Consider the following 24,768-nt stretch of genomic DNA (forward strand, 5'->3'; position numbering starts at 1 on the left):
TTCCTATCTAACAAACAACTAATTTCTCTTATTTATTTATTTATCAAAGTAATTTCTCATATATATATAAATTTTTGTGCCATCGGCCAAAAATTTATACACACCACACTTTGCTTTTTTAATGACTCAAATCTTCATTATTCACTTTAAAAGATAGAGATAATATCATTAGGTTACAAACCTGGTTAATTCCCCGTATCCTCCAACCCAGAAATCAAACATAAAAAACTCAAAATTAATGTTGTGTATTTATAATACAGTTGCTTAGCGTTAGCGTATTTGTCGACATTAATTGCACAAGGTTATATGGGTCATTTTAGTTCAAACCCCGTCTACACTGTGATAGGTTCTACAAGCGACATTTGTATTTTTAAACAAGTAAAACTTTCTCTCTCTTCCATTTCTGCACTCTTTCTCTCTCATTTCTGCATTGGAATTTTGAGAATTCGTCGAACTTCCAACAGGCTTGGGCTTTGGAACATCTAGGGTTTGTTGTGTTAACAAAGCACTCGGTGAGCTTCTGACCTTTGCTCATATCTCTACTGTAAATGTGCTCTAGGGTTCAAATTCTTGTTTCTCTGTGTTGTTTTTTTAATGGTTGTCCTGTATTTCAAAGCTGTTTAAGTCTTTGCTTTCTATATTTTCGTACTGTTTTACTTTATGTTTTACATACACGCTGTTTATGTGTGTTGGGGTGTGCCCGTATACATGCACACATGCACTGTTATCTGAATTTTCTGTTTCTTGTTAATTTATTTATTTTAAAATGTTTTAAAATTAACTTTTTCTGTTTGATTCTAAAGAAATAATCTGGAAGGTGTCTTTCAATTTTTGTTTCAAATGATTGGTGTGTGTATGTCAGAAATGTTGCCAAAAGTTGACTAATTTGGTGTAAAGACTATGGCTTTTTGTGGGTTCTTAGGATTTTTAAATTTTAAAGCCATGAAACAGAGAGGCAACATAACCAGACTTTGATGATGAAAAGAACAGATTTAGGTGTCCTGTAATCCCAATTCTTATTTTAATAAAGAATTAGGTGCCTGAAAAATAAATTGTGAACTTTTTACTTTAGATAATATGACAAAATCAGTCAAATGATTTTGTGTTTTTTCTTTTTTTAAGGATTAGATTTTGACCTGGTATGATCTATAAAGCCTTATAGGCCCGGTTATGGGGGGATGGGGCTGGTCGAACAAATTAGCACCTTACCTTGGCCAGTTGTGGTTTTAAAAGACATGTAACGACAAGGTCTAGCATGCTAAGTTGTAGCCGGCTATACTGTGGGGACACAGACAGGTTGCAAGTGCAGATGTGACATGGAGAAGGCAAATCCTAATGAAGGATGAAGAATTAAAATTTATGTGTTGCAATGCACGTATTATATTCCATTCGGTTGAATTGTGTAGATATTTTTATTACCAGCATATTCGTAGTTTTGTATATTTTTTTCTTTCCTGTCACCAACTATAGTCTTTAATTTGGACTAATTTGGTAGTGTGAATTTTCATTGTTGATTAGCTAAGAGGCTGTTATATTAACAAGACTATATTTCCTAATCTAAAGTAAATCACTTTGGTGCTGGGAGAATGTCTCCTGCTTTCCTTACTTCTTTGATGGGAGTTGTTATTATCATTTATGATTTTTCGATATAGAGCTGACCAGTGACTTTAAATTGATGAAGGGGGCTAGGATGACATGGCTCGCTGCGTTGCAGAAGAAATGTGCAAATAACATCTGATAGAAAAAATTGATCCTCGTTCTTGAAGTAGGATGGCAACTGAAAGCCCTATGAGAATGGTGGAAGGCAGTGGAGCCAGAAAGTGGCCCTTTTCCAAGGATGCTGCAACATTTGCATCACCATTGAATAACGCAGCAGAAGATGAGTTGGGATTGCTTCTGAAAGAGCACAGATTTAACAGAGATCAACAAAACATGGTTCCAAATCGAAGTGGTAGTGCACCTCCAAGTATGGAGGGTTCATTTGCAGCTTTTGGGAACCTTATGGTTCAACAGAACTATAGTTTGAGTTCAAGCTTAGCGGGTTTAAACAGTGCAATTGAAAATTGCGAGTCTGAGGAACAGCTGCGCTCTGATCCAGCCTATTTTGCCTACTACTGTGCAAATGTTAACTTGAATCCGAGGCTTCCTCCACCCATTATCTCAAGGGAGAATCGACACCTGGCACGCCAAATTGGTGGTTTCGACAATAATTGGAGACTAACCTCTTTTGATGACAGTGGCAATGGATCCTTGCACTTGTCGACTCACAACGAGGAGCCCGAGGATGATAAGTCACCCCAACAAGCTTCAAATGATTGGGAAGAAAGTAGTAGTGCACTCATGCCCGGACAGAGTGCATCTTCTTTGTCAGGTTGTCATAAAAGTTTGGTTGATCTAATTCAGGTACAGAACTCAAGCTAAGTTGTCTATTCATTTTATTTTATCTTTTTGTTGCAGAGCACCTCAGTGGTCCACCTTCCAAATTGCATTTTCCTCATTAATAACCATTTTGCTTGAGATATTGGCATATTATTGTACTCAACATCTTGAGATATTGGCATATTATTGAAAGTTGTGAATACTATTGAGCCTATAGCTCACGTGGTATCTCCTCACCCTTTAATAAGGAAAGTTGAGGATTCAAGTTCCCTAAGGGGCAGTAGTTAGTGTGTGTGTGACTTGCCTACGAAAAAGATTGTGAATTATAAATTATTGTCCCATATTGTTCTCCTAGGAAAGGTAAAAAGAGACCACTGCACTGTATTTTCACTGCAATGAGTGAGATTATAACAAATTTAATCTAATATCAATGGGTAATTTCATGGATAAAATTATTACTTCTTGTTGAATCTGTTTGGAAATGTACTACCTCCATAGAAGGGTAAGTTGGATTATTTTCCCACCGTTCATGTTAAATTTTGGGGAATCCTTATCAATTTAAGTCTACTACTATATGGCGCATATAAAAGATGATCCTGACGTATGATACAAATTCAGTAGGGTTCACTGGTTCAGTGTTTATTTTTTCCTTACTACAACTCAAGAATCCAGTGTTCTCGGTTTCTTTCTCATGATTAATCCAAATCAGCATTCTTTATTTTGATGTTGAGCTATAGCTACTTAAAGAAGCTCTCTCCAGCAAAAATAAATATTTATCTCGATAAGATATAATATCAAGGATTTGCATTGTTAGGGTCTTCATTTATCTTTCCAAGTGTTTTAGAGTTTCTATCTGAGTAAGATACCCTAAAAACTATAAAGGTTATTGTCTAGTGCCTTTATTGTTGATCTAGGTTATTGGGAATTGAGGACTAGGTGTAGATCTAACCTTTGCCTTTAGTGTACTAGCGTTGTCCATGTATAGATCTTGAGACTTGAAACCATAACAAGATCATCAGATTTTTTCCCCAATCATACTAAATGAATCAATGAAGTCAATGAAGTGATAAATCAATACATGAAAGATATAAATTTTACTTGCCAGAAAAGTAAAAAAAAAAAAAAAAAAAAACAAAGAAAAAGGGGCAAACCCAGTGCACGAGGGTCGCAGCACTGCGGGGTTTGGGAAGGGTTAAATGTATGCAACCAAGGGCATGCGGAGAGGCTGTTTCCTTTTTTCGAACCCGTGACCTCCAGGTTATAATGGAGCAACCTTACCATTGTGCGAAGGATCACCCTCGCCTGTTAGAAAAGATGTGAAGATATATGTGTGTAGAGATTTGTGGCTAGTTCATTTGTTATAGTGTTAGTGAATATGGATATGTGAAAGTTGGATAGTCGTTAATACCATGGACAGCATATAAGCCTTTATCAATCTGTAATTTTTTTGTTGAAATTTGCAATCTTTAGATTCTTTTGTTTTGATGTTTATATTGTTGTATTGCTACTGGATGCCTCTAGTGCGATGTGTAGTTTCGATCCCCCTCTTCAGGAGAAAGAATGATTTTTATATATTGCTTTTGTTTATTCTTAAATAATATTTTGAAGTGAATATGCTGGCCCAGGTCTTCTGAGATTTCATAAAGTGAGTTGAAAATTTCATTATTTCTAAATATTCCCCTGATTTTTGCAAAAGTTGTGAATTGCTTTGTAGAATATTTCCATACTGTAAGTTCTGTGGTAATTCTCTATTGCAAGGTAAACATTTTTCTGTGTGTCTAATTTTATAATCTTGTACTTATATGCATGCTTATGAATATTAATCATCGTTAGTCTACAGAACCCCAGACCTATTTTGCCTTATTCTCATTATTTGGAACATTTTTCTGATGAATTTGTAGGAGGACTTCCCCCGCACTCCATCTCCTGTATATAATCAAACTCGCTCCTCAAGCCATGTTACGGCCGAGGAACCAATTGATTGTGATGTTCAAGCTGTTTCATTGGATGAGCTTTCCATCAAGATTTCGAAGTTACCAGAATCAAAATCTGACCCTGTTGATGTTGGTATGGTTACACATACTCAAGGGGCAAATGTTTGTGGGTTAAAATCCAACGATGATCCCTCAGGTACCCCTTCTCCACAAGTATTAAAATCTATTGCAATGGGATGCCCACCACCACATCAAAAAGTTGAAGTAATCAATAAGGGTGCTGATGCTGTAGATGATGAGTTAAGTGGTGCCTCTGGATCAGATGCTTCTAGAATGGGAGCACTAAATATTTCTGGCCTTCTTGTCAAAGAAGATTATAGTAATGAAAAAGAACACCAGTCTTTTGAGAAGAATGTGCAGCAGCCGCAGCATTATCCCCAACGAGGCATTACTTATCAGGTTCATGGAATGCAGGGACAAGTAGTTTCTCAAGGAGTGAATCTCTCACAGAGTGGCGTGGAAAAAGTTCTCCATAGCCACACCAATTTGTCTTCAATAGACACACAACCGGTACTTCATCCTCCTGGAATCACACCCCCTTTATATGCAACAGCAGCAGCCTATATGACTTCAGGAAACCCATTTTATCCTAATTTACATCATCCATCTGGCTTATATGCTCCTCAGTACAGTATGGGTGGGTACGCTCTGAGTTCTACGTATCTTCCTCCATTTATGACTGGATATCCATCTCCTAGTGCTATTTCTATGCATTTTGATGCCACTTCTGGTCAAAGCTTTAACAGTCGACCTGCTAGTGTTTCTATGGGGGAAAGCATTCCACACATGGGTGATTTGCAGCATCTAAACAAAATTTATGGCCAGCATGGATTAATGGTGCAACCTTCTATTGTTGATCCTGTTCACATGCAATACTTTCAGCATCCTGTAGAGGATGCATATGGTGCTTCAGTGCAGTATGGTCAGGTGGCATCTGCTGGTGTTATTGGGGGCCAAGTTGATTCTTTTGTTTCACAAAAAGAGTCTTCTGTTGCTGGCTATATAGGTGATCGGAAATTTCTACCACCATCAAATGGAAGTCTGAGTAATCGAACTCAAAGACAAGGTGGAATCACTAGCAGCAGTTACTATGGAAGTCCCCCAAGTATGGGTGTCATGGCACAGTTTCCAGCCTCACCTCTTGGTAGTCCGGCATTGCCTGGATCTCCAGCGACAGGGACAAATCCTTCAGGAAGAAGAAATGACATGAGATTTCATCAAGTTCCTGTTAGAAACTCTGGAGTATATTCTGGATGGCAAGGTCAAAGAGGGTCTGACAACTTTAATGACCCTAAGAAGCATTCTTTTCTTGAGGAACTGAAATCCAGCACTGCCCGAAAAATTGAACTCTCTGATATTGCAGGGCGTATTGCTGAGTTCAGGTAATTTTCTAGCTGAGCTTGTTTGTCCTTTTCCCCTATACAATGTGATTGGTGCATCATCTTCTATACTATTATATTAAACCGAAAGACATTCTCTGTGTTGCAAACTTCAAAGTTGTTGGTTATCCCCATACTTTATATTTTAAAAGCCAATATAAGAAGCTAATAATAATTGAGTTTCTTTTATAAAGGCGGACAAAAGCAAAGCAGGTAACCTCTTTTCTCCCCCTCCCCCCCTTCTCATCCCTTTTTCTCTCCACTCCCCATTCCTATGTCTCTCTCTCTCTCATCATTCTTGTTCTCTCTCAACATGGATGTGACTACACGTCACACTTTTACCACCTCCTATTATGTTGTATCTAATATGAAAAATAATTTCTCATACATGTTTAACCTCAGTGTTGATCAACATGGGAGTCGATTTATTCAGCAGAAGTTGGAATACTGTGCTGTTGAAGACAAGGCATCTGTCTTCAAAGAAGTTCTTCCACATGCTTCAAAGTTGATGACAGATGTTTTTGGAAATTACGTCATTCAGAAGGTATGATTTTGGAAGTTGCATGGTTTGATTGTATTTTTATTTTTATCATATATCGTTTTATGACCATTGAACTCCACTGGTTTCTATGTTCCCAGTTCTTTGAGCATGGGAGTCCTGAGCAGAGGAAGGAACTTGCAGATCAACTTAAGGGACAGATGTTACCCTTAAGTTTGCAAATGTATGGCTGTCGTGTGATTCAGAAGGTGTGTGTAGCTACATTAATCTTACAAATTCAAAATTGTATGTGGATAACATTTCGATTTTTGGAAGTGTGAAAATGATTTTTGTTTATATATTACCATGTGGAGAACTTTAAAAGAATTTGATATTGTTGAACTCTCCTCTTAAGGATTTTGAGCATGCTTCTTCTTACTTTGTATTTACAAAAATAGCAATATTTGAGTTTCCTACTTATTTTTAATGGCAGCATGTGTTGATATGCTTCAATACCGGAATTTCTTGTATATGCATGCCTACAACTTATATTTCTGAAGGAACGGTTGAGAAAATGCACAAAAAAATATATTTACCGAAGAAAAAAAATGCACAAAAGAATATCGAATGATGCTTTTTTTGTAAAATTAAAAGGACAATTACTTTATAAGTACTATTCTCTGTTACATTGTAAAATATGTATTAGCCATATTTACTAATTGTCACTTGTCCGAGGGGCCACTTTATTTTAATTTTTTTTATTTATAACTCATAGTAATTTGCGCTCGATATTATCTGGTGGATGGTTATCTTTTCTTGTTTTTATTTTTCAGAAGTTATTTTCTATTTATTTGAGTGTGCGGAATGGTAGTGTAAATGCTTGTATGGGTTTGTTTGATGTTTATAGATATGTTCTTGAGAGTTCAATGTGTCTGGTAATTGAATAGTAGGCACCACTTTGAATGCTACATTCATAGATTGTATGTTACTATTCACAATGCTAATAGTGTTGTGTTTATGATCTATTATGTGATGGATGTTCCTTCTAGGCACTCGAAGTTATTGAACTTGATCAGAAAACACGACTTGTGCATGAGCTTGATGGACATGTTTTGACATGTGTACGGGATCAAAATGGAAATCATGTCATACAAAAGTGTATTGAATGCATCCCCACGGAGAAAATTGGATTTATTATCTCTTCTTTTCAAGGCCAAGTCGCTACACTCTCTACTCATCCCTATGGTTGCCGTGTTATTCAGGTGATAAAATGCATTTTTTATTTGTGAAGGCATCTTTCGAATTTTCCATTAAAATGCTATTGAGCCTTTTACTTTCTCGTCTTCCTATTGTAGCGAGTTCTGGAGCATTGCTCAGATGAATTGCAAAGTCAGTGCATAGTGGATGAGATCTTGGAATCTTCTTATGTTCTTGCTCAAGACCAGTACGGCAATTATGTCACGCAGGTTGGCATTTTCTCACTTTACATTTTTTATTACTCATTAATTGTTACATTAACTTCTGCCTTGTTTTCTGAAGTTTCAATTCTTAAAATGCTGCTTGTACTTCTCAATCTGAAATCTGATAGTTGTTAAGCATCCACAATGAAAATGTTCACAAAAAACATTAGGTAACATGCTTTATTAGCAGAGAAGAAGGAGAACAAATAGAATAATTTCTTTGTGTTTTATAACATTTTTTTAATTAATTTTCTTTAGACTCTGGAAAATCCTAGTAAAAAAAAAAAAAGGCGTAAAAACTGTATTTAAAAACTAATTTATTTCGCAATCAGCTTAATCTCACATCTGATACAGGAGTTGTTAAGTATCCACAATGAAAATGTTCACAAAAAATTTTAGCTTATCAGCTTAGTGAGAGCTATTCACTTTGCAGACAAGAAGGAAAACAAATGGGATAATTACTCCGTGTTTATGATACTTTATTCTTTGATGTTCTTTTAGGTTCTGTGGAAAATCATGGTAAGAGTAAGCGTAAAAACTGTATTAAAAAACTAAGTTAAGGTTTGGGAACCTTGCCAATTTTAAAAGGAAAATAACCAGTGTGTTCCAACTTCCAACATCCTCATGATTTGTGGCGTTTCAAGTCTGACATCACAGGTTAAGACTTGTAGTTGCAATTTATTATTTTTTGCGCTCATGCATAACTGTTTAATGAGATTAATGTAATTGGTTTGTGGTTATGTCATCCTAACCCTATGGTTCTTACAATGTAAGGTTTCAATTGGTAATTACATTCCATCTTTTATTATAAGTTATTTTTCTTTTTTCTTGTTTGAAAATGCCGACGCTTACGTATTGTAATGGATGTGGGACTGTATCAGGCATAACTTAATGCAATCGTTTATCGCAGTCTTAAAATTTTCTTGATCTTGCCTACCATCAGATTTGTTAACCCAGCCAAGTCGGAAGAGACTCGGTCGAGACTCGACCGAACCCCTAGGGACTCGGCACATATCAGTGAGTATCAGGTTCAGCCGAGTCTGTTACCACTCCGCTGACATGTTGAGACTCGAGTCACTCAACCGGTATGGAAAACTATCATCCACCCCTAATTACTTTATCTCCACCATTCATATTAAATGATAAACTTTATATGTGTTGTGTGTGGTATCTTATTATAAACTTGAAAGGAAAGAAATATGGAATAAACCTTTTCTCTGTATTAGCACCCTATTCACAAGTTTACACGGATTCTCTTTATAGGAGAGAATACACGCACATAATTAGCTGGCCTAATTAATAATTTCCTAATTTACAGCATTTGACCAATATTCTATTTACAACAAATATCCTCCAAATATTATATTTACAGCTAATAATATTTGGTAGTATTACTACCGAATCTTTCCTTTTCAACACTCCCCCTCAAGCTGGTTTGAAGATACCTCCATAGCTAGCTTGCCAATTAGTCTGTCGAATTGTCTTGTAGGAAGTCCCTTTGTAAGCACATTTGCAACTTGCTTAGTAGTAGGAATGTACAACATACAGATCAATCCTTTTTTCAAGCTTTTCCTTGATGAAGTGTTTGTCTACCTCCACGTGCTTTGTTCTGTCATGAAACACTGGATTGTGAGCGATCGAAATAGTAGCTTTATTGTCACAGTACAATTTCATAGGCAACAGATTAGAGACCTTTAATTCATCTAATGGTCTCTTAATCCATAACACCTCACAAATTCCATGAGCAACTGATCTAAACTCGGCCTCTGCGCTGCTTCTTGCTACTACATTCTGTTTTTTACTCCGCCAGGTGACAAGGTTACCTCCAACAAAGGTGCAGTAGCCAGAAGTTGACCGTCTATCAATAGCACTCTCAGCCCAATCCGCATCAGTATAGGCTTCAACTTGCAAATGCCTACGGTTTTTTAACAGTGGACCTCTTCCAGGGGTCCCCTTTAGGTATTTGAGAATTCTGTAGACTGCATCAAAGTGTTCTCGTCCAGGTGAATGCATGAACTGACTAACCATGCTGACTGCAAAAGCTATATCTGGACGTGTTTGTGACAAGTAGATCAGTCTTTCAACAAGTCTTTGATATTGCTCTCTATTCATAACTTCATCATCTTTAGAAGGCTGCAGCTTAAGGTTGGGTTCAATGGGTGTCTTGGCTAGTTTACATCCTAGCAGTCCTGTCTCACTAAGTAAATCAAGAACATATTTACTTTGATTCACAAATATACCTTCTTTGGATCTAGCAAACTCCATTCCAAGAAAGTATTTTAATGCACCCAAATCCTTGATCTCAAAGTCAGCTGCAAGTCTCTTTTTCAGTCTCTCCAATTCTTCATTGTCATTACCTGTCAAGTCTATATCATCCACATAGACAATTAACACTGCAACCTTGCCTTCTCTACCGTGTTTGTAGAACATGGTATGGTCAGCTTGGCTCTGACAGTAGCCACAATTTTTCACAGCTCTCCCAAATCTCTCAAACCAAGCTCTAGGGGACTGTTTGAGACCATATAAAGATTTTTTTAGTCTACAGACTTTATCAGGTCCCAATTTTCCCTAAAACCCAGGTGGTAGATTCATAAAGACCTCCTCCTCAAGATTTCCATTTAAAAAGGCATTTTTTACATCTAACTGGTGTAATGGCAAGCTGAAATTCACAGCCAAAGATAACAAAATTCTTATTGAGTTTATCTTAGCTAAAGGGGCAAAAGTTTCCTGATAATCAATTCCATAGGTCTGGGTGAACCCTTTTGCTACTAGTCTTGCCTTCTACCTCTCTATGCTACCATTAGCTTTACATTTCACAGTAAAGACCCACTTGCAGCCTACTGTTCTTTTCTCCTTAGGTAAATCAATTATCTCCCAAGTACCACTTCTTCTAAGAGCATTCATCTCTTCCATCACTGCTAACTTCCAATTCGGATCATCAAGAGCTTCCTGAATGTTTCTCGGGACAAACAAGTGTGAGATTTTTGAGGTAAAAGCCTTATGAGTATGAGAGAGTTTTTCATAAGAAAGGTATTTGGCAATGGGATATTTTGGATTTGGATATTTGATTCGAATACCTTTCCTAACGGCTATAGGAATATCAAGGTCTGATGGTTCTTGGTTAGGAGAAACAATAGGAACTGAAGATGAGTTAGGAACAGAATTACCTGTGATATTTGGAGGTCCGGTTCCCGGAGGTTGAGATTAATCATTTCCAAGAGGAATAGGCTGACTTTGACTCTTTTGATGAGGTATTGTCCGAGTATAAACCAGAGGCTCAGTATTGGGAACTTTAGTGCTCGGTTGTAGTGATTCTTCCCCTGTTTCAGATACAGTAATGTTTGGCACTATATGACTAGTATTCCCTTCATTGTTTTCATTGGTTTTATTACTTGTTCCTGAGTTTGAATTCGGGAATAACAGTAGGATGAGGTGAAGGAGTCAAAATCACATTTGGTAAAGGAGTAGGAGATAAATCCCAAAAAATTTATTCTATCACCTCATTCTCCCCCTGAAGAGAATTTTTGGGAAAGTAGGATTTATTTTCAAAGAAATAGACATCCATACTTACATAAAATTTTCTTGTTTAGGGATTATAGCACTTATATCCCTTTTGATTAGAAGCATACCATATGAAAACACATTTTTCAGCTCGAGGATGAAGTTTGGACCGAGTATTATTGGGTATATGAACAAAAGCTATGTAGCCAAAAACCTTTAGAGGTAAATCCGAGTATATCCTTGATAATGGAAAAATTCCTTTGAAACATTCTAATGGCGTGCTATATTTTAAAACACGTGAAGACATTCTATTAATCAAATACGAAGCTGTTAAAATAGCTTCCCCCCAAAGATATTTTGGAACATTCATTGAAAACATTATAGCACGAGCCACTTTAAGTAAATGTTTATTTTTTCTTTCAGCAATTCCATTTTGTTGAGGGGTATCCACACATGTAGACTGAAGATGGATACCCTTTTCTTTCAAAAAACTCCCCAAAATTTCATTAAAATACTTGGTTCCATTATCGGTGTGAAAAATGCTAATTTTTGCTTGAAACTGAGTTTCAACCATTGTGTAAAAATTCTTAAATTTTTTTTCAACCTTCGACTTTTCATTCATCAAATAAACTCAACATAAACGGGTATGATCATCTATAAAAGTAACAAATCATTTTTTCCTAGAGATAGTAGTGACTCTTGAAGGTCCCCAAACATCACTATGTATTAAATAAAATGGTTTTGAAGAAGTATAAGGTTTTGGCAAATAAGTAGTACGATGACTCTTAGATAAGCAACAACTTTCACAATAGAACGATGAACAATCCAAACCTTTAAATAAAGTAGGAAACAAATGTTTAAGATATGGAAAGCTAGAATGTCCTAGTCTTAAATGCCAAAACATTATTTGTTCATAAACAGAGTTAGAACTAACACTACTAAGGCCTTGAGCCTTTTTATTACTGGAGAAGTCCCCATCAAAGTAGTAAAGTCCATCTATTATCTTAGCACTGCCAATCTTCTTCACCGAGATCCAGTCCTAAAATTCACAGTAAGAATCACAAAAAATTACACGACAATTAGATTCTTTGGTTAGTTTACTCACAGACAAAAGGTTACAGGCTAGTTTAGGGACATGGAGAATAGATTTAAGATTTAAATTCTCGGATAATTTTATCAAACCTTTTCCTGTAATAGGTGAGAAACTACCATCTGCAATTCTAATTTTTTCAAGGCCAGAACATGGTGAGTAAGTGCTAAAAAGATTGGAAAGGCTGGTCATATGATCAGAGGCTCCAGAATTGATGATCCATGGAGTATAATTTAAACAAGAAGAAAGGGTATTAAGTGCATTACCTGTTTGTGCAAGAAAAACACTCGGAATACCAGATGAGGAATTAAATTTCAGCAGCTTCAGAAGGTGATCCATCTGCTCCTTGCTTAAGAGACTTGTCTCAGCTTCATTAGCAGTAGGAACCGCACGCCTATTTCTGTCACCAGGCTTGCTACTCTTCCAATTCGTTGGTTTTCCATGGATTTTCTAGCAGTTCTCCTGAGTATGGCGCGGTTTGTTACAGAAGTCGCACCAGACCCGTGACTTCTCTTCAGTTTTTTGCTGAAAATTGACCGCTTTATTAGCAGTAGTCTCTGCAACAATAAGGGCAGAACTTTTAACAGGTCCGCTGGTAGTCTTCTTCCCCAACATTACATGTTTGCGGCTCTCTTCTCTTCGAACCTCAGCAAACACTTCACCAATTGGAGGAAGTGAAGTCCTGCTAATGATCCATCCTCGTACTTCATCAAATTCCACGTTGAGCCCAGCAAGGAATTTGTAAACGCAATGAGCCTCCACTGTCCGATTGTAGTGATTGGCATCTTCAGTGGATTTCCATTCATAATCATTGAACAAATCCATGTCCTGCCAAAGGCGCTTCAATGAATTGAAATACTTGGTGATTGAGTCTTCTCCCTGCCGAATCTCACCAAGTTTTAGAGTCAATTCGTAGATTTGAGATTGATTTCCCAAATCAGAGTACATCTGATTCACATTGTCTGAGAGCTCCTTGGCCGTGGAGTAGCACATATAGTTGGAACTAATATCCTCGTCCATAGAGTTCACAAGCCAAGTCATCACCATTGAATTTTCTGCATCCCAGGTCATGTACGTTGGGTCCTCCGATGTTGGTGCCTTCTTGTCTCCCGTTAGGTACCCGATCTTTCCCCACCCTCTGATGTACATCCGAACGGACTGTGACCACCGTAAATAATTGTCACCATTAGGGCGAATATTGGTGATCTGAAGCGAGTGAGAATCGGTACTAGGGGCTTGGGTTGTCGGATTGGTTGACTGGGTAGTGATAGGCGAAGTTGACATGGAGGAAACGTCAGACATGGCTGATCAACGAAGAAATTGTGCAGAAAAGAAAATTAGGTTTTTTTTTCTCCTTAGGGTGGCTCTGATACCATATAAACTTGAAAGGAAAGAAATATGGATTATACCTTTTCTCTGTATTAGCACCCTATTCACAAGTTTACACGGGTTTTCTTTATAGGAGAGAATATACGCACATAACTAGCTGGCCTAATTAATAATTTCATAATTTACAGCATTTGACCAATATTCTATTTACAACAAATATTCTCCAAATATTATATTTACAGCTAATAATATTTGGTAGTATTATTACCGAATCTTTTCTTTTCAACACTTATCCTTATGTAGTAAATCCACTGCCGGAGCTCTCTTCCCTCGAATTTTGATTTCCCCTATTGAACCCGGAAAGTAAGGTTCCATTAGATAATTGATATATATCTTTGTGGAAGCTTGAGGGAGAGTTATGTTGTACTTTTAGTTGAGGGCAGATTAGACAACGCACTCGCGTCTATACGATATGATGTTATTCCTCCTATCCTAATCGTACACCACTTCAACTTCTGTTTTCCTTCCGGAAGAAAAACCTAGCTTTCATCTTCTGGCCCAAAGGCAGGAGTTTGATAGTCGGCACAAAACTTTGTCAAATCAGTATGGACAAGAATGCAATATTTGGTAAATACAATGCATTGTATCAGCTTCATAATGCTTTGAAAAATGGGCATGGGGTGTAACATCATTGCTGGAATGCATTGAAAAATAGACATGTGTTTCCATTTGGATGAGCACAGGTTAAATTGTTGGTCAAAGCTAGTATGCGTAGATTACCGACTTAGAATAAGTAAGCATTAAATGGTAAAATCGGGAATCTCAAGGAAAATCTCAAGGTTTGGAAAAAAGAAGTCTTCGGGAATCTTGTTTGGAGGAAAAATCAGGTCTTTTCTGAGATTGCGGATATTGATCGGATGGAAGGCCAGGGGTCCTGGCGGATTCCTTGAAGGCTAGCAGGGTGGAGTGTCAGGCAGAGGTTGCTGAGATTGCTATTCTTGAGAAGATTTCGTGGAGGCAGAAATCTCGAGCTTTATGGCTTAAGGAGGGCGACAGGAACACGAAGTTCTTTCACAGATTGGCCAGTGCCCATAGAAGGGGCAATCATATTGGGAGGATTCGGGTGGAATGGGAGGTTTTGTCCAAGGAGGAGGATATTTGCAGAGGCATTGCTGAGTACTATGCCAAGTTGTTCACAGAGATGGCGAGGTGGAGACCTTTGCTTGAGGGGCTTCAGTTTAACTCTATCTCTAGTGAGGAGTGCTCGGGATTGGAGGAGCCATTCTCTGAAGAAGAAGTTTTGGTTGCGCTGAAGAGTTGTAATGGGGATAAAGCCCCAGGTCCAGATGGGTTCACCTCGAGATTCCTTTTGGAGTGCTGGGAGGTGGTTAAAGGGGAGGTGATGGGTTTTTTCCATGCTTTCCACGCCCAGGGGTCTTTTGAGAAGAGCTTGAGTGCCACTTTCATTGCCTTCATCCCCAAAAAAGAGAGGGGGGGGGGGGGGGGGGGGGCGTTGGATGTTTGGGACTTTCGCCTCATTAGTTTGGTGGGGTTGCATTTACAAGCTGATCGCCAAAGTCCTTGCTTTTAGGTTGAGGAAAGTGTTGGATGGGGTGATTTCTGATTCTCAGAACGCCTTTGTGGGAGGTTGTCAGATTCTGGATTCGGTTCTCATTGCTAGCGAATGTGTGGACTCCAGATTGCGCAGCGGGGAACCGGGCGTTTTGTGCAAATTGGATATTGAAAAGACGTATGACCATTTGAGCTGGAGTTTCCTTCTCTACCTGATGGAGAGGATGGGGTTTGGTGTGCGGTGGAGGAAGTGGATTCACTTTTGCATGTTCAGTGCTCGTTTTTCTATTCTTGTGAATGGAGTCCCAACGAGTTTTTTCTCTAGCTCGAGGGGCCTGAGGCAGGGAGACCTACTCTCTCCTTTTTTGTTTCTCTTTTTGATGGAGACCCTCAGTAGGTTGACGAGGAGGGCGGTTGAGCTGCGTTTTCTGAGAGGGTTCTGAGTGGGTAGGGATTCCGCTAGCCAGTTGGAGATCTCTCACTTGATGTTTGCAGATGACACGCTTGTGCTTTGTAATGTAGAGGTTTCCCAGCTTAGGTATCTGAGATATGTTTTGATCTGGTTCCAAGTTGTTTCTGGCCTTAAGGTGAATGTTGGCAAGTGTGTTGGTGCCGGTTGGGGAGGGTCCAGAGATTGCTTTGTTCGCTGACATTCTTGGTTGTCGTACTGGTTCTTTCTCTATCTCTTATTTAGGGCTGCCCTTAGGGGCTCCTTCGAGGTGTGTGGGGGTTTGGGATGCAGTTGTGGATAGGTTTGAGAGGAGGCTGGCGAGTTGGATGAAGCAGTATCTCTCCGCGTGGGCCGCCGGGGGGGGGGGGGGGGTCACTCTTATTAAGATCACCCTTTCTTATCTTCCCACTTATTTCATCTCGCTATTTCAGATCCCCGTCTCTGTTGCTGAGAAAATTGAGCGTTTACAGCGTAACTTTCTATGGGGGCAGAGGGGATGAGTTTAAGTTTCACCTGGTTCGGTAGGAGCAAGTGTGCAAGCCGATTCGTAATGGAGGGCTGGGTCTTCGTAGATTGGTGCCTTTCAATAAAGCTCTCTTGGGGAAATGGCTGTGGAGATTTGGGGTGGAGAGACATTGGCTTTGGAGGAGGGTTGTTGCAAGCAGTTTTGGGGAGTGCAGGGGAGAGTGGTGCTCTCTTGAGGTTCGTGGCCCGAGGGGTGTGGGGGTTTGGAAATGTATTCGGAAAGGCTGGGCTGATTTTTCCATTCATGTTCGCTTTAGTCTCAGAGATGGCAGAAGGATCAGTTTTTGGAAGGATGTTTGGTGTGGGGATATTTCTCTTGCTTTCGCTTTCCCACGGCTTTTCAGGATTGCTACGAATAGGCAGGCCAGGGTGAATGACTGCTATCAGCTTGATAGCGGGGGTTTGGTTTAGGATGTTCGATTTAGGCGTCCTTTTCAGGATTAGGAGGTGCCACTCGTCTGTTGGAGGTGTTGTATCGGCAGGGTGTCATGGCTGGTGACTCTGATGGATGGATTTGGACTCCCAATGCGCAAGGTCGCTTTGATGTTCGTTCCTTTTTCAGGTGTCTCATAGTGGAGCCTGGAGAGGTCTTCCCGTGGAAGTCTGTTTGGCGCTCTAAGGCTCCTCTCAAGGTGGCCTTCTTCGCTTGGACCACTGTTTTGGGTAAGATTTTAACCCAAGACAATTTAAGAAGGCGAAATCAGGTGGTGATCAATTGATGTTATATGTGTCTTCGGGGTGAGGAGACAGTGGACCATCTTCTTTTGCATTGCTCCACTGGCAAAGATTGTTGGGACTTGATGCTTGGTTTGTTTGGTGTCCATTGGATCATGGCTCGTTCCTCTCAAGGGCTTGTTGAGGCTTGAAGGGGGTTCTCGGAGGGGGCTCATATTTGTGATGCTTGGAGGGCTACGCCTCTTTGTGTGTGGTGGTGCATCTGGTTGGAGAGGAATAGGAGATATTTTGATGGCATTGAGAGGCCTATTTCTTTTCTTAAGTTCTTTATTGTTGCAACACTTTTTTGTTGGGTTTCTGGTAGAGATTATAGATCTTTAGAGGATATTGTTGTTTTTTTGCCCTCTCTAAGGGCTTAGAGGCCTGTTTTTTGGCCTTGTGTTGTTCTTTCGGGATGCGTTCCCTTTTTGAGCGCTTTCTATGATATCTTTACTTATAAAAAAAAAAAAAAAAAAAAAAAAAAAAGAAGTTAGTAGACACTATGGTTAGAAGAAGGGGTAATGTAGCATGTGTAGTGCTTGGTTTAGAATTTGAGAAATATTTTAATATTCATCTCTACGTATAAATGAATCTTACTTTCAACCTCCCCCCCCCCCCCCCCCAAAAAAAATAAATAAACAAAAAAGAAAAGGAAAAAAGAAAAAAGAAAAGTGAGAAACAAAGTTTAAACATTTACAGATCAAGAACTACATTATGGAAGTTGTAATGCACCTACAAACAGGGACGGAGCCAGCTGCACCCCCGGGCCCATGCGGCCCACTAAGATTATCCTATTCTAAAAATCTCTCTAATCCTTTCTTTCTTTCCCTTCTTCTTCTTCAAATTCTTTTTGATTCTCTTCTATTAAAGTCTTCCACCCCCCCCCCCCCCCCCTCAAAGTTCTCTCATATATATATATATTCTTTTTATTTTCTTGTACTTCAACTTTTTCTTTGTTTTTATGTTTTCTTGCACTATGATATATGTGCAGTAACCTTCTTTTCTCTCTTCTTATTCTCTTATTCTTTAGATTTATTACTGAAATTTTATACACTCAGGGCTTGTTCAGCATTCATAATGAGAATTTTTTTTTAAGAACCAATATAATGTAAATACCATTTTTTAACAAAAAAAAAAAAAGTCAAACATTTTTTTATGTAAACATGTTTTTTTTTTTTTGGGGATAAATCGCACCACAAAAGAAAATAATAATAAAATAAAAATTACTGTTTCTGCATCATGTGAAATTGAAAATTGAAAGTAGAAATTTTTGCCAAAAGGACCCTTAATGTCTGTAATGTATGTTTCCAATATGTTTTTCAGTTTTTTTTTTCTAAAATTATTACAAACTATCTAAATTTTGATTATTGCACAGTTATTACACTTTTATTTTTCGGGTTGTTGTCTTGTTGCACTGTTAGTTGGAAAAAATAAATATTTTATCATGTTTAATATGCCCCCCAGAAACAAAATCCTGGCTTCATCGCCTCCTACAAATACGAATTTTGATTAACATTCAAATGAGCATATAGATAATGTTTCTAATAATGAAATAAATATTAGTATACAACATGAATTTGACCTCCAAGGGTTGTAGCTTGTGGTATATCCTCAACTTCCCGAAGTGGAAGGTTGAGGGTTCAAGTCCCTGTAGGGGCAAGTTATGTGAGAGTGTTATTTTTTGGACAAAAAAAAATAAATAAAAATAAAAATAAAATATGATGGCGTTCTAACTGCCAAATTGTACGATGGTCCTGATCAATATAGAACAGACATATATTCGGTAAAATTAGTTGTAGATTCTTTAATATTAGGAGGTGCTTGCATTCTGGAATTGTAATTTTGTGCTCCTGCGTGGTTCTTCAATATTGTGTGGTGCTTGCATTCTGGAACTGTAATTTTGTGCTCTGCATAGGATGTCAAAAGCTTTATGGTGCTTTTGTAAAGAGTGATAACTTCTCTTCAATTGTGATGGGACCTAACATTATCTCGAGACAACTTAAAATTATCAAAACAGTCGAATATTAAAGTAGTTTGACGTTTGTAATACAAGAATATAAATCAAAGATGTTCCGACTCAGAAATATAAAAAAAGATTTGTCAGTTAATAGTTGTAGTAAAAAGTGTAGTGGAATAGGGTCAATGAGATACGCTGGTTTACTACCTTTGAATACTGTGGCTATCTTGATCCTAGGGTCTGGCTAACAAATTTTTTATTTATAAAGATGAATTTGCCTACAGTAGTAGAGATTGTTCTTCCAAATTGGATTCGCTGCAATACTTATATGGGTTCTTCTTTGGATTACTATAATCTGTTCGTATAATTGATAGAAGTGTATTAATTTGTTCCTTACTCTTCACCAATGTATATCTGCTATATCCTAAATGCACGAAAGATTTACATTGAAATAGTTCTTCTCTTTAGTGCAAACCCAGTATTCATTTTCTTTCTTATCGTCTTCCTGTTTACCTTATGCTTCCTATATTACACTTCCAAATCAAAATTAATAACTGACTCTACTGCTAGCAGCATGTACTGGAGAGGGGAAAGCCTCATGAAAGAAGCCAAATTATCACCAAATTGACTGGGAAAGTTGTGCAAATGAGTCAGCATAAATATGCATCAAATGTTGTTGAGAAGTGTCTGGAGCATGGTGACGCTGCAGAACGGGAATTCTTGATTGATGAGATTCTTGGGCAATCCGAGGAGAACAATAATTTATTGGTAAAAAGGACTTAAAACTGTTACTGAGGTTAAGAATATTCATGATTATTGTGTTGCTCTGAAGTTTTGGTATTTTGTTTGAAGTAATAACATGAGTTAAGTTTCCTAAGTGGCTGTATATGTCAGGCTGAACCAAGCTGAGGTCAGCCAAACTCAAGCACATTCTCAATTTTTAGTTCAGTAGCGTGAGCTGACTTAGGTCACATGCTGCCTTTTATTGCTTTAAGCTTGTAGTGTATGTTTACGAGGAAAAAATGTGAACTTTGGAACTTATTTTATGTTACTATTTTATGTTTTTATTGAGTATTTGCATGGGAGATGTCTGTGACTAGGACTGGACCAAACTTCATGGGCACCTAGCTCTATCTTCTATACATCAGATTGGTAACTTGATGAGCAAAGCAAATGGAGTTATCCTGCTGCTCAGTATAACTCAACTTAGCTGGACCGTACATTTATGCTCCATTGGGGGTTTTATTTAACCACTCCACCACAGGGCCTTATTATCTCTTATTGTAGATTTTATGGCTTTCTCTACCACCAAATTGATAAAGTGGTTTATAGGGACTGTAGAAGCTATCGGGTCCTGATGTTAGATTCTCTAGGATGCAAAGGGTGAAGATCATGCTACTTGGATTGGGTGGGAACTGGGTTACTCAAATGTGACCAGCCAATGCAGCCATAAAAGGGGAGAGGGACTATAATGTGTATTTCCATTCTACAGTGTGAAGACCTCATCCGTGCAGAAATTTTGGCCTTAAAAGATTATAGAAAAATTTTAACAGGAGAATGACCAATTATTGTTAGTATTATTTGATAAGTAGGAGAATGACCAATTATTGAATTAGTTTTAAGCAAGAGTAATTCCCTAAATCTGGTTTGTTGGCTTTATCAAGTGGTGTCCCATGGAAGTACACCTTCAAATAGAGATCTCTGATTTTTATTTAAGAAGAAAATAAATAGCATTTTGTGTGACATAGATCATGTAGTCAATAGGAATACCCCAGTTAGGGTGACAAAGCTTGAGAGTTCTCATAATGAACTACATTCAGTATTCATGTTTAATGTCCTTTTGATTTATTTATTTTTACTCACCAGAGATTTTTATATAAGAAAAATATAAATAGCATTTTGTGTGACATAGATCATGTTTTCAATAGGAATACCCCACTTAGCGTGACAAAGCTTGAGAGTTCTCGTAATGTAGTCATGTTTAATGTCCTTTTGATTTTTTTTATCTAATCTTGTGAGATCTCACCCTTGTAAAATCTTTTGAATGTTGTGTAAATTAAGAGTACTCTCTATCAAACTTTGATAATATGGTATTCAAATATTAGAAATAAGAACATGTAAAATAAATTTCATAGAAGGCAAACCAGACAAGGAGGAGTCACTATCCACACCACTACCACATCTAGTGTTTTATATTAGATTGATTGATGGCAGGTTTAGATGTCTGAATAGAAAAATATCGCATTCCACTAACATACCATTAGTGGAGTTACTGGAGTATGCATACTAGAATCATGTTATATAACTGCCGCATGAGATTGAGAAGTTGGCAAACATTGGGAAGTAGATATATGGACAAAAAATTTAGACATGTTATTGGAACATGTTTGTAAATGATTATCTCAATGTATATGTGTGTGTTTGTGTGTGTATATAATTATATATGCTTGCTGTGTAAGAACAAGTATATTCTCTTGGTAAGAAATTGAAATTTTGTTGAAGAGGAATAATTTATTGTATTAGATAAACAGTTATAGTTATTGACGCCTTTTACTTCTCAGGTCACAATTCTTACCAAAAAAAATAAAAATAATACATGAATATATTGCCATATATCAAGAAGTTGTTAAATATTTTTAATAGCTAAACCATTGCAGCCTGCCAGACTCTTAGGTCAAGGAGCAAAATTTGGTTGATTGGTTTGGTTAAGCTGATTACAGGCTGGCACAACAATTTACCGACCTAATTATGTTTCTCACATATCACGTTTTATTTGCTAGGCTTGTACATAGGATTAATAACATTTACTTTTCTGAATCGTTAATATTTGAGAGTTTTATACACGATTCTTAATAGTTTTCATGATTTCATTGTGAAGTTAAACAACATGAATATAATTGAGTGATCACAATATATTGCAATTTGAGGCTTGTATTTTTCGTACTGATGTTTGTGTTGTATGACATATTATAGGCAATGATGAAGGACCAGTTTGCAAATTATGTTATCCAGAAGATTCTAGAAATAAGCGATGATAAGCAACGTGAAGTTTTGCTCAATCGTATCAGGGTTCATCTTCATGCTTTAAAGAAATACACTTACGGAAAGCACATAGTTGCTCGATTCGAACAATTATCTGGTGAAGGTAAGTAGATTTCTATGGCAGCATTCCCATTGAGTATGCACATATTTCAGACAATGATTTATATAGTTTTCTGAAAGATTAGCTTGCTTTACCTAAAGCATATTATTTGGATAGTTTCTCCATTCATCTGTTCTTGAAGCAAAAAGGTCCAAAAATGAGATAGAGAAATGCACAAGAGCTGTACCATCATTAACACACCACCATCATGTAGCCAAAGAAATGCACAAGAACAAACAATCACACTTTCTCTTACTATCACCAGTACCCCGCCACACCCCTATCACTTTTACCACTATAATCACCATAAAAAAAAACGACCAACGCACACTTACTATCACTGGCACGCCTATAATATCTACCAATGTAATCACCATAGAACCATAAAAACATCTCCAGAAATCCCTCCATCTCCCCAGTTGACAGCATCTTGGCTGACATTAGCATGACCAAAGTAAGTCCTCTCTATATAGACCAAAGCTAGTTCTCTCTCTCTCTCTATATATATACCCGTATCATGATCTGAAGGACTTATTTTCAGTTATAAGTCATCCGTACTTGCTATTATTTTTTATGAATGTTGTTTGGCGTGTGTGTGGTGATTTACTGAAATGCATATAATAATTTTCCTTTGCTGTAAAAGGAATGAAGGTTTAAAAATAATAATAAACAGTAGGACTGGGTATATTGTATTATAAAACAAAAAACTAAATCATCTTTTTTATCCTAAAAGTATTTTACAAATCCTAACTAAAAAATGCCAGAACTGTTTCCCTAATGCTACTATTTACTGACCTGTCGATCTTACATGATGCTGATGGTTTACTAGAAATTTGAATAACCATAAACATGAAGCTGGCAGATTCTCTCTTTTTTTCCTTTTCTCTTTTGGTCTGGAAGTTTTACTTGATTCCTATATTGTTTGAAGCAACTTGGTGGGGCTCAAAAATTCAACCCCCAAGGGAGTGGGGAAAAAAAATCTATAAATAGCTTTTAGATGCAACTTAGGATACTAAGAAAGAGTTGTTTCTGTTGCAGACATGACACGTGGAAACTAGTTCAACGCCTTTTGGATGTATTCATAATTTGAATATAAAATTCTCAGTACCCAGATATACTGCCGGCACTTTTTGGTCACTCATCAATACGTGACTAACAAAGTTTGGACTTTATAGATTTATTTTCTTTTAACTTGAAAAAATATAATTGTAAAGAAAATAAAATTGAAGGTTCATATAGGGTCTCTTAAAATATTGGATCATTTTCTTTCTAAAATGAAATATGATTATAGGAAAATTTTATCAGAAGAGGATGGTATGGAAGGACAAGAGAAATTATGATGATTATTTATGTAAAATATGTCATATATTAATGTATTTATATACGTACACATATATTGCATCTTTTGGAGTTCTGTGCAACATGGGTGAGTATTGACGAACGTGATCCATAAGTCATCATGCTATATTCTAGAATATCATATTAATTTATCCTAGAGTAATTTTGGTTTTTATATTATAATTTTATATATATTATACTATCTTCTTGCTGTATTCTTGTAGTGTTTGTGTCATACAATTTTAGAATATTCCTTCTCGTCCTGCCTGATTTGTTTTGTATACCTATGTCCCATACCAGTGTTTATGCTTCATTTATGGTAGACAAGTTCATATAATGCTAAATTTGTTAATGAACTTTGAACTCACAGGATGAATGAGCTATTACTAGTTAAGTTGGACGTTTTGTGGCTTTATTGTCCATCTTGCCCCTTATTGATTTGAGGGACGGTCTTCGCCCAAAGTCACTGGATGAGTTGGATGTTTTGTGCCGTTATTGTGTTTCACATAACATTTAAGTCCTTTATCAGGAATAATGCTCTGTAGAAAATGATCATTATCTTCATGATGATGGTGAAAAATTGAGCTGGCATCATTCATTAAAACCTAAAACCGGTACATGAGCTATTGGTTATGGCTCCTGGCCACATCTTGTGTGAAACGCTGCAGCGCAGTTGACATATTTGTGATGGACATAGAGAGAATGGGAAGATATAATCTAAATGAACTCATATATGTTTTTATGCCCAGATGCGGAGCACGTTTACAGTGCTTATCGTTATTATCTTAGAGATAGTCTCATCCAGCAGTCCTTGTGCTACGATTTTATCAACACATTATTATGAATTATGATTAAATGTTGGTCTATGTTATGCAGAAAGCCAAGACTCGGAACCGTGAGTTGCTTAGAAAGGTGGCAATAGCTTTAATTGCCTAAAGCAGCAAGAAGTCACCGTGTCAATGGAAGAAGACTGTTAATCCTATACCATTCTTTTTGAAAATTTGCATAGCGGCAAGAGTCACTGGTGGTTGCAGTTTCATAAATGTGAAGGTGGTTAATGTTCTGTAATATATTTTTTCAAATTGTATCATGTATGTCTATGTATAGAAATAATTAATAGCTAGTGTTTGAAAGAAAACATGGCAGCTTGCTAAATTAGTTTAATATAATCCGATTGCATTTGCTTTGTGAATTGGCTTGCGTAATTAGGAACTCTGATCAATATGTTTCGATGTAGATTGTTTTACATTGGAAAAAATCTTATATGTAAATTATATTGCATAAAAATTTAATTTTTTCCTTCACACATCATAAATGGAGATTAATTAGAAATACAACCTGGTGTTATGCCCTTCCCGCGACTTCAAATTATTTTAAAAATAAAACGATATAAATGCCAAGTGGAGTGTGCAAAAGCTGAACTACAAAAGTTGAAAGAAGTTGAATTCATGGCCAAATT

The 24,768-nt window shown here is 37.3% G+C and overlaps 1 protein-coding gene across 3 annotated transcripts; it reads left to right on the plus strand.

Annotated features, from left to right (window-relative positions):
• Positions 1-362: 362 nt before the first annotated feature.
• LOC132286600 (pumilio homolog 5) lies at positions 363-24,501 on the plus strand. Of its 3 annotated transcripts, XM_059788958.1 has the most exons (10): positions 364-512; positions 1,682-2,403; positions 4,281-5,755; positions 6,155-6,296; positions 6,392-6,499; positions 7,280-7,492; positions 7,586-7,696; positions 19,403-19,597; positions 21,803-21,974; positions 24,186-24,501. In XM_059788958.1, exons 2-10 carry the CDS (start codon positions 1,771-1,773, stop codon positions 24,206-24,208), a joined length of 3,072 nt encoding a protein of 1,023 aa, XP_059644941.1. In that variant the 5' UTR covers positions 364-512; positions 1,682-1,770; the 3' UTR covers positions 24,209-24,501. The 3 variants fall into 3 exon arrangements, with proteins under 3 accessions (XP_059644942.1, XP_059644943.1, XP_059644941.1); XM_059788959.1 differs by lacking the exon at positions 19,403-19,597 and having other exon boundaries at positions 363-512; XM_059788960.1 differs by lacking the exons at positions 19,403-19,597; positions 21,803-21,974; positions 24,186-24,501 and adding an exon at positions 8,634-8,776 and having other exon boundaries at positions 363-512.
• Positions 24,502-24,768: the final 267 nt, after the last annotated feature.

Source organism: Cornus florida, unplaced genomic scaffold, assembly GCF_030987335.1.
Source record: "Cornus florida cultivar Cherokee Brave unplaced genomic scaffold, ASM3098733v1 CherokeeBrave_3.0.0_Hap2_Chr11, whole genome shotgun sequence".
NCBI classification, from domain to species: Eukaryota; Viridiplantae; Streptophyta; class Magnoliopsida; order Cornales; family Cornaceae; genus Cornus; species Cornus florida.

Bases quoted from the DNA above. Each gene is read 5' to 3' on its own strand.
- LOC132286600 (XM_059788958.1), top strand. From the start codon at position 1,771: ATGGCAACTGAAAGCCCTATGAGAATGGTGGAAGGCAGTGGAGCCAGA. The intron at 6,297-6,391 runs GTATGATTTTGG...CTATGTTCCCAG, and splicing joins GAAATTACGTCATTCAGAAG to TTCTTTGAGCATGGGAGTCC. The intron at 7,697-19,402 runs GTTGGCATTTTC...TACTGCTAGCAG, and splicing joins ACGGCAATTATGTCACGCAG to CATGTACTGGAGAGGGGAAA.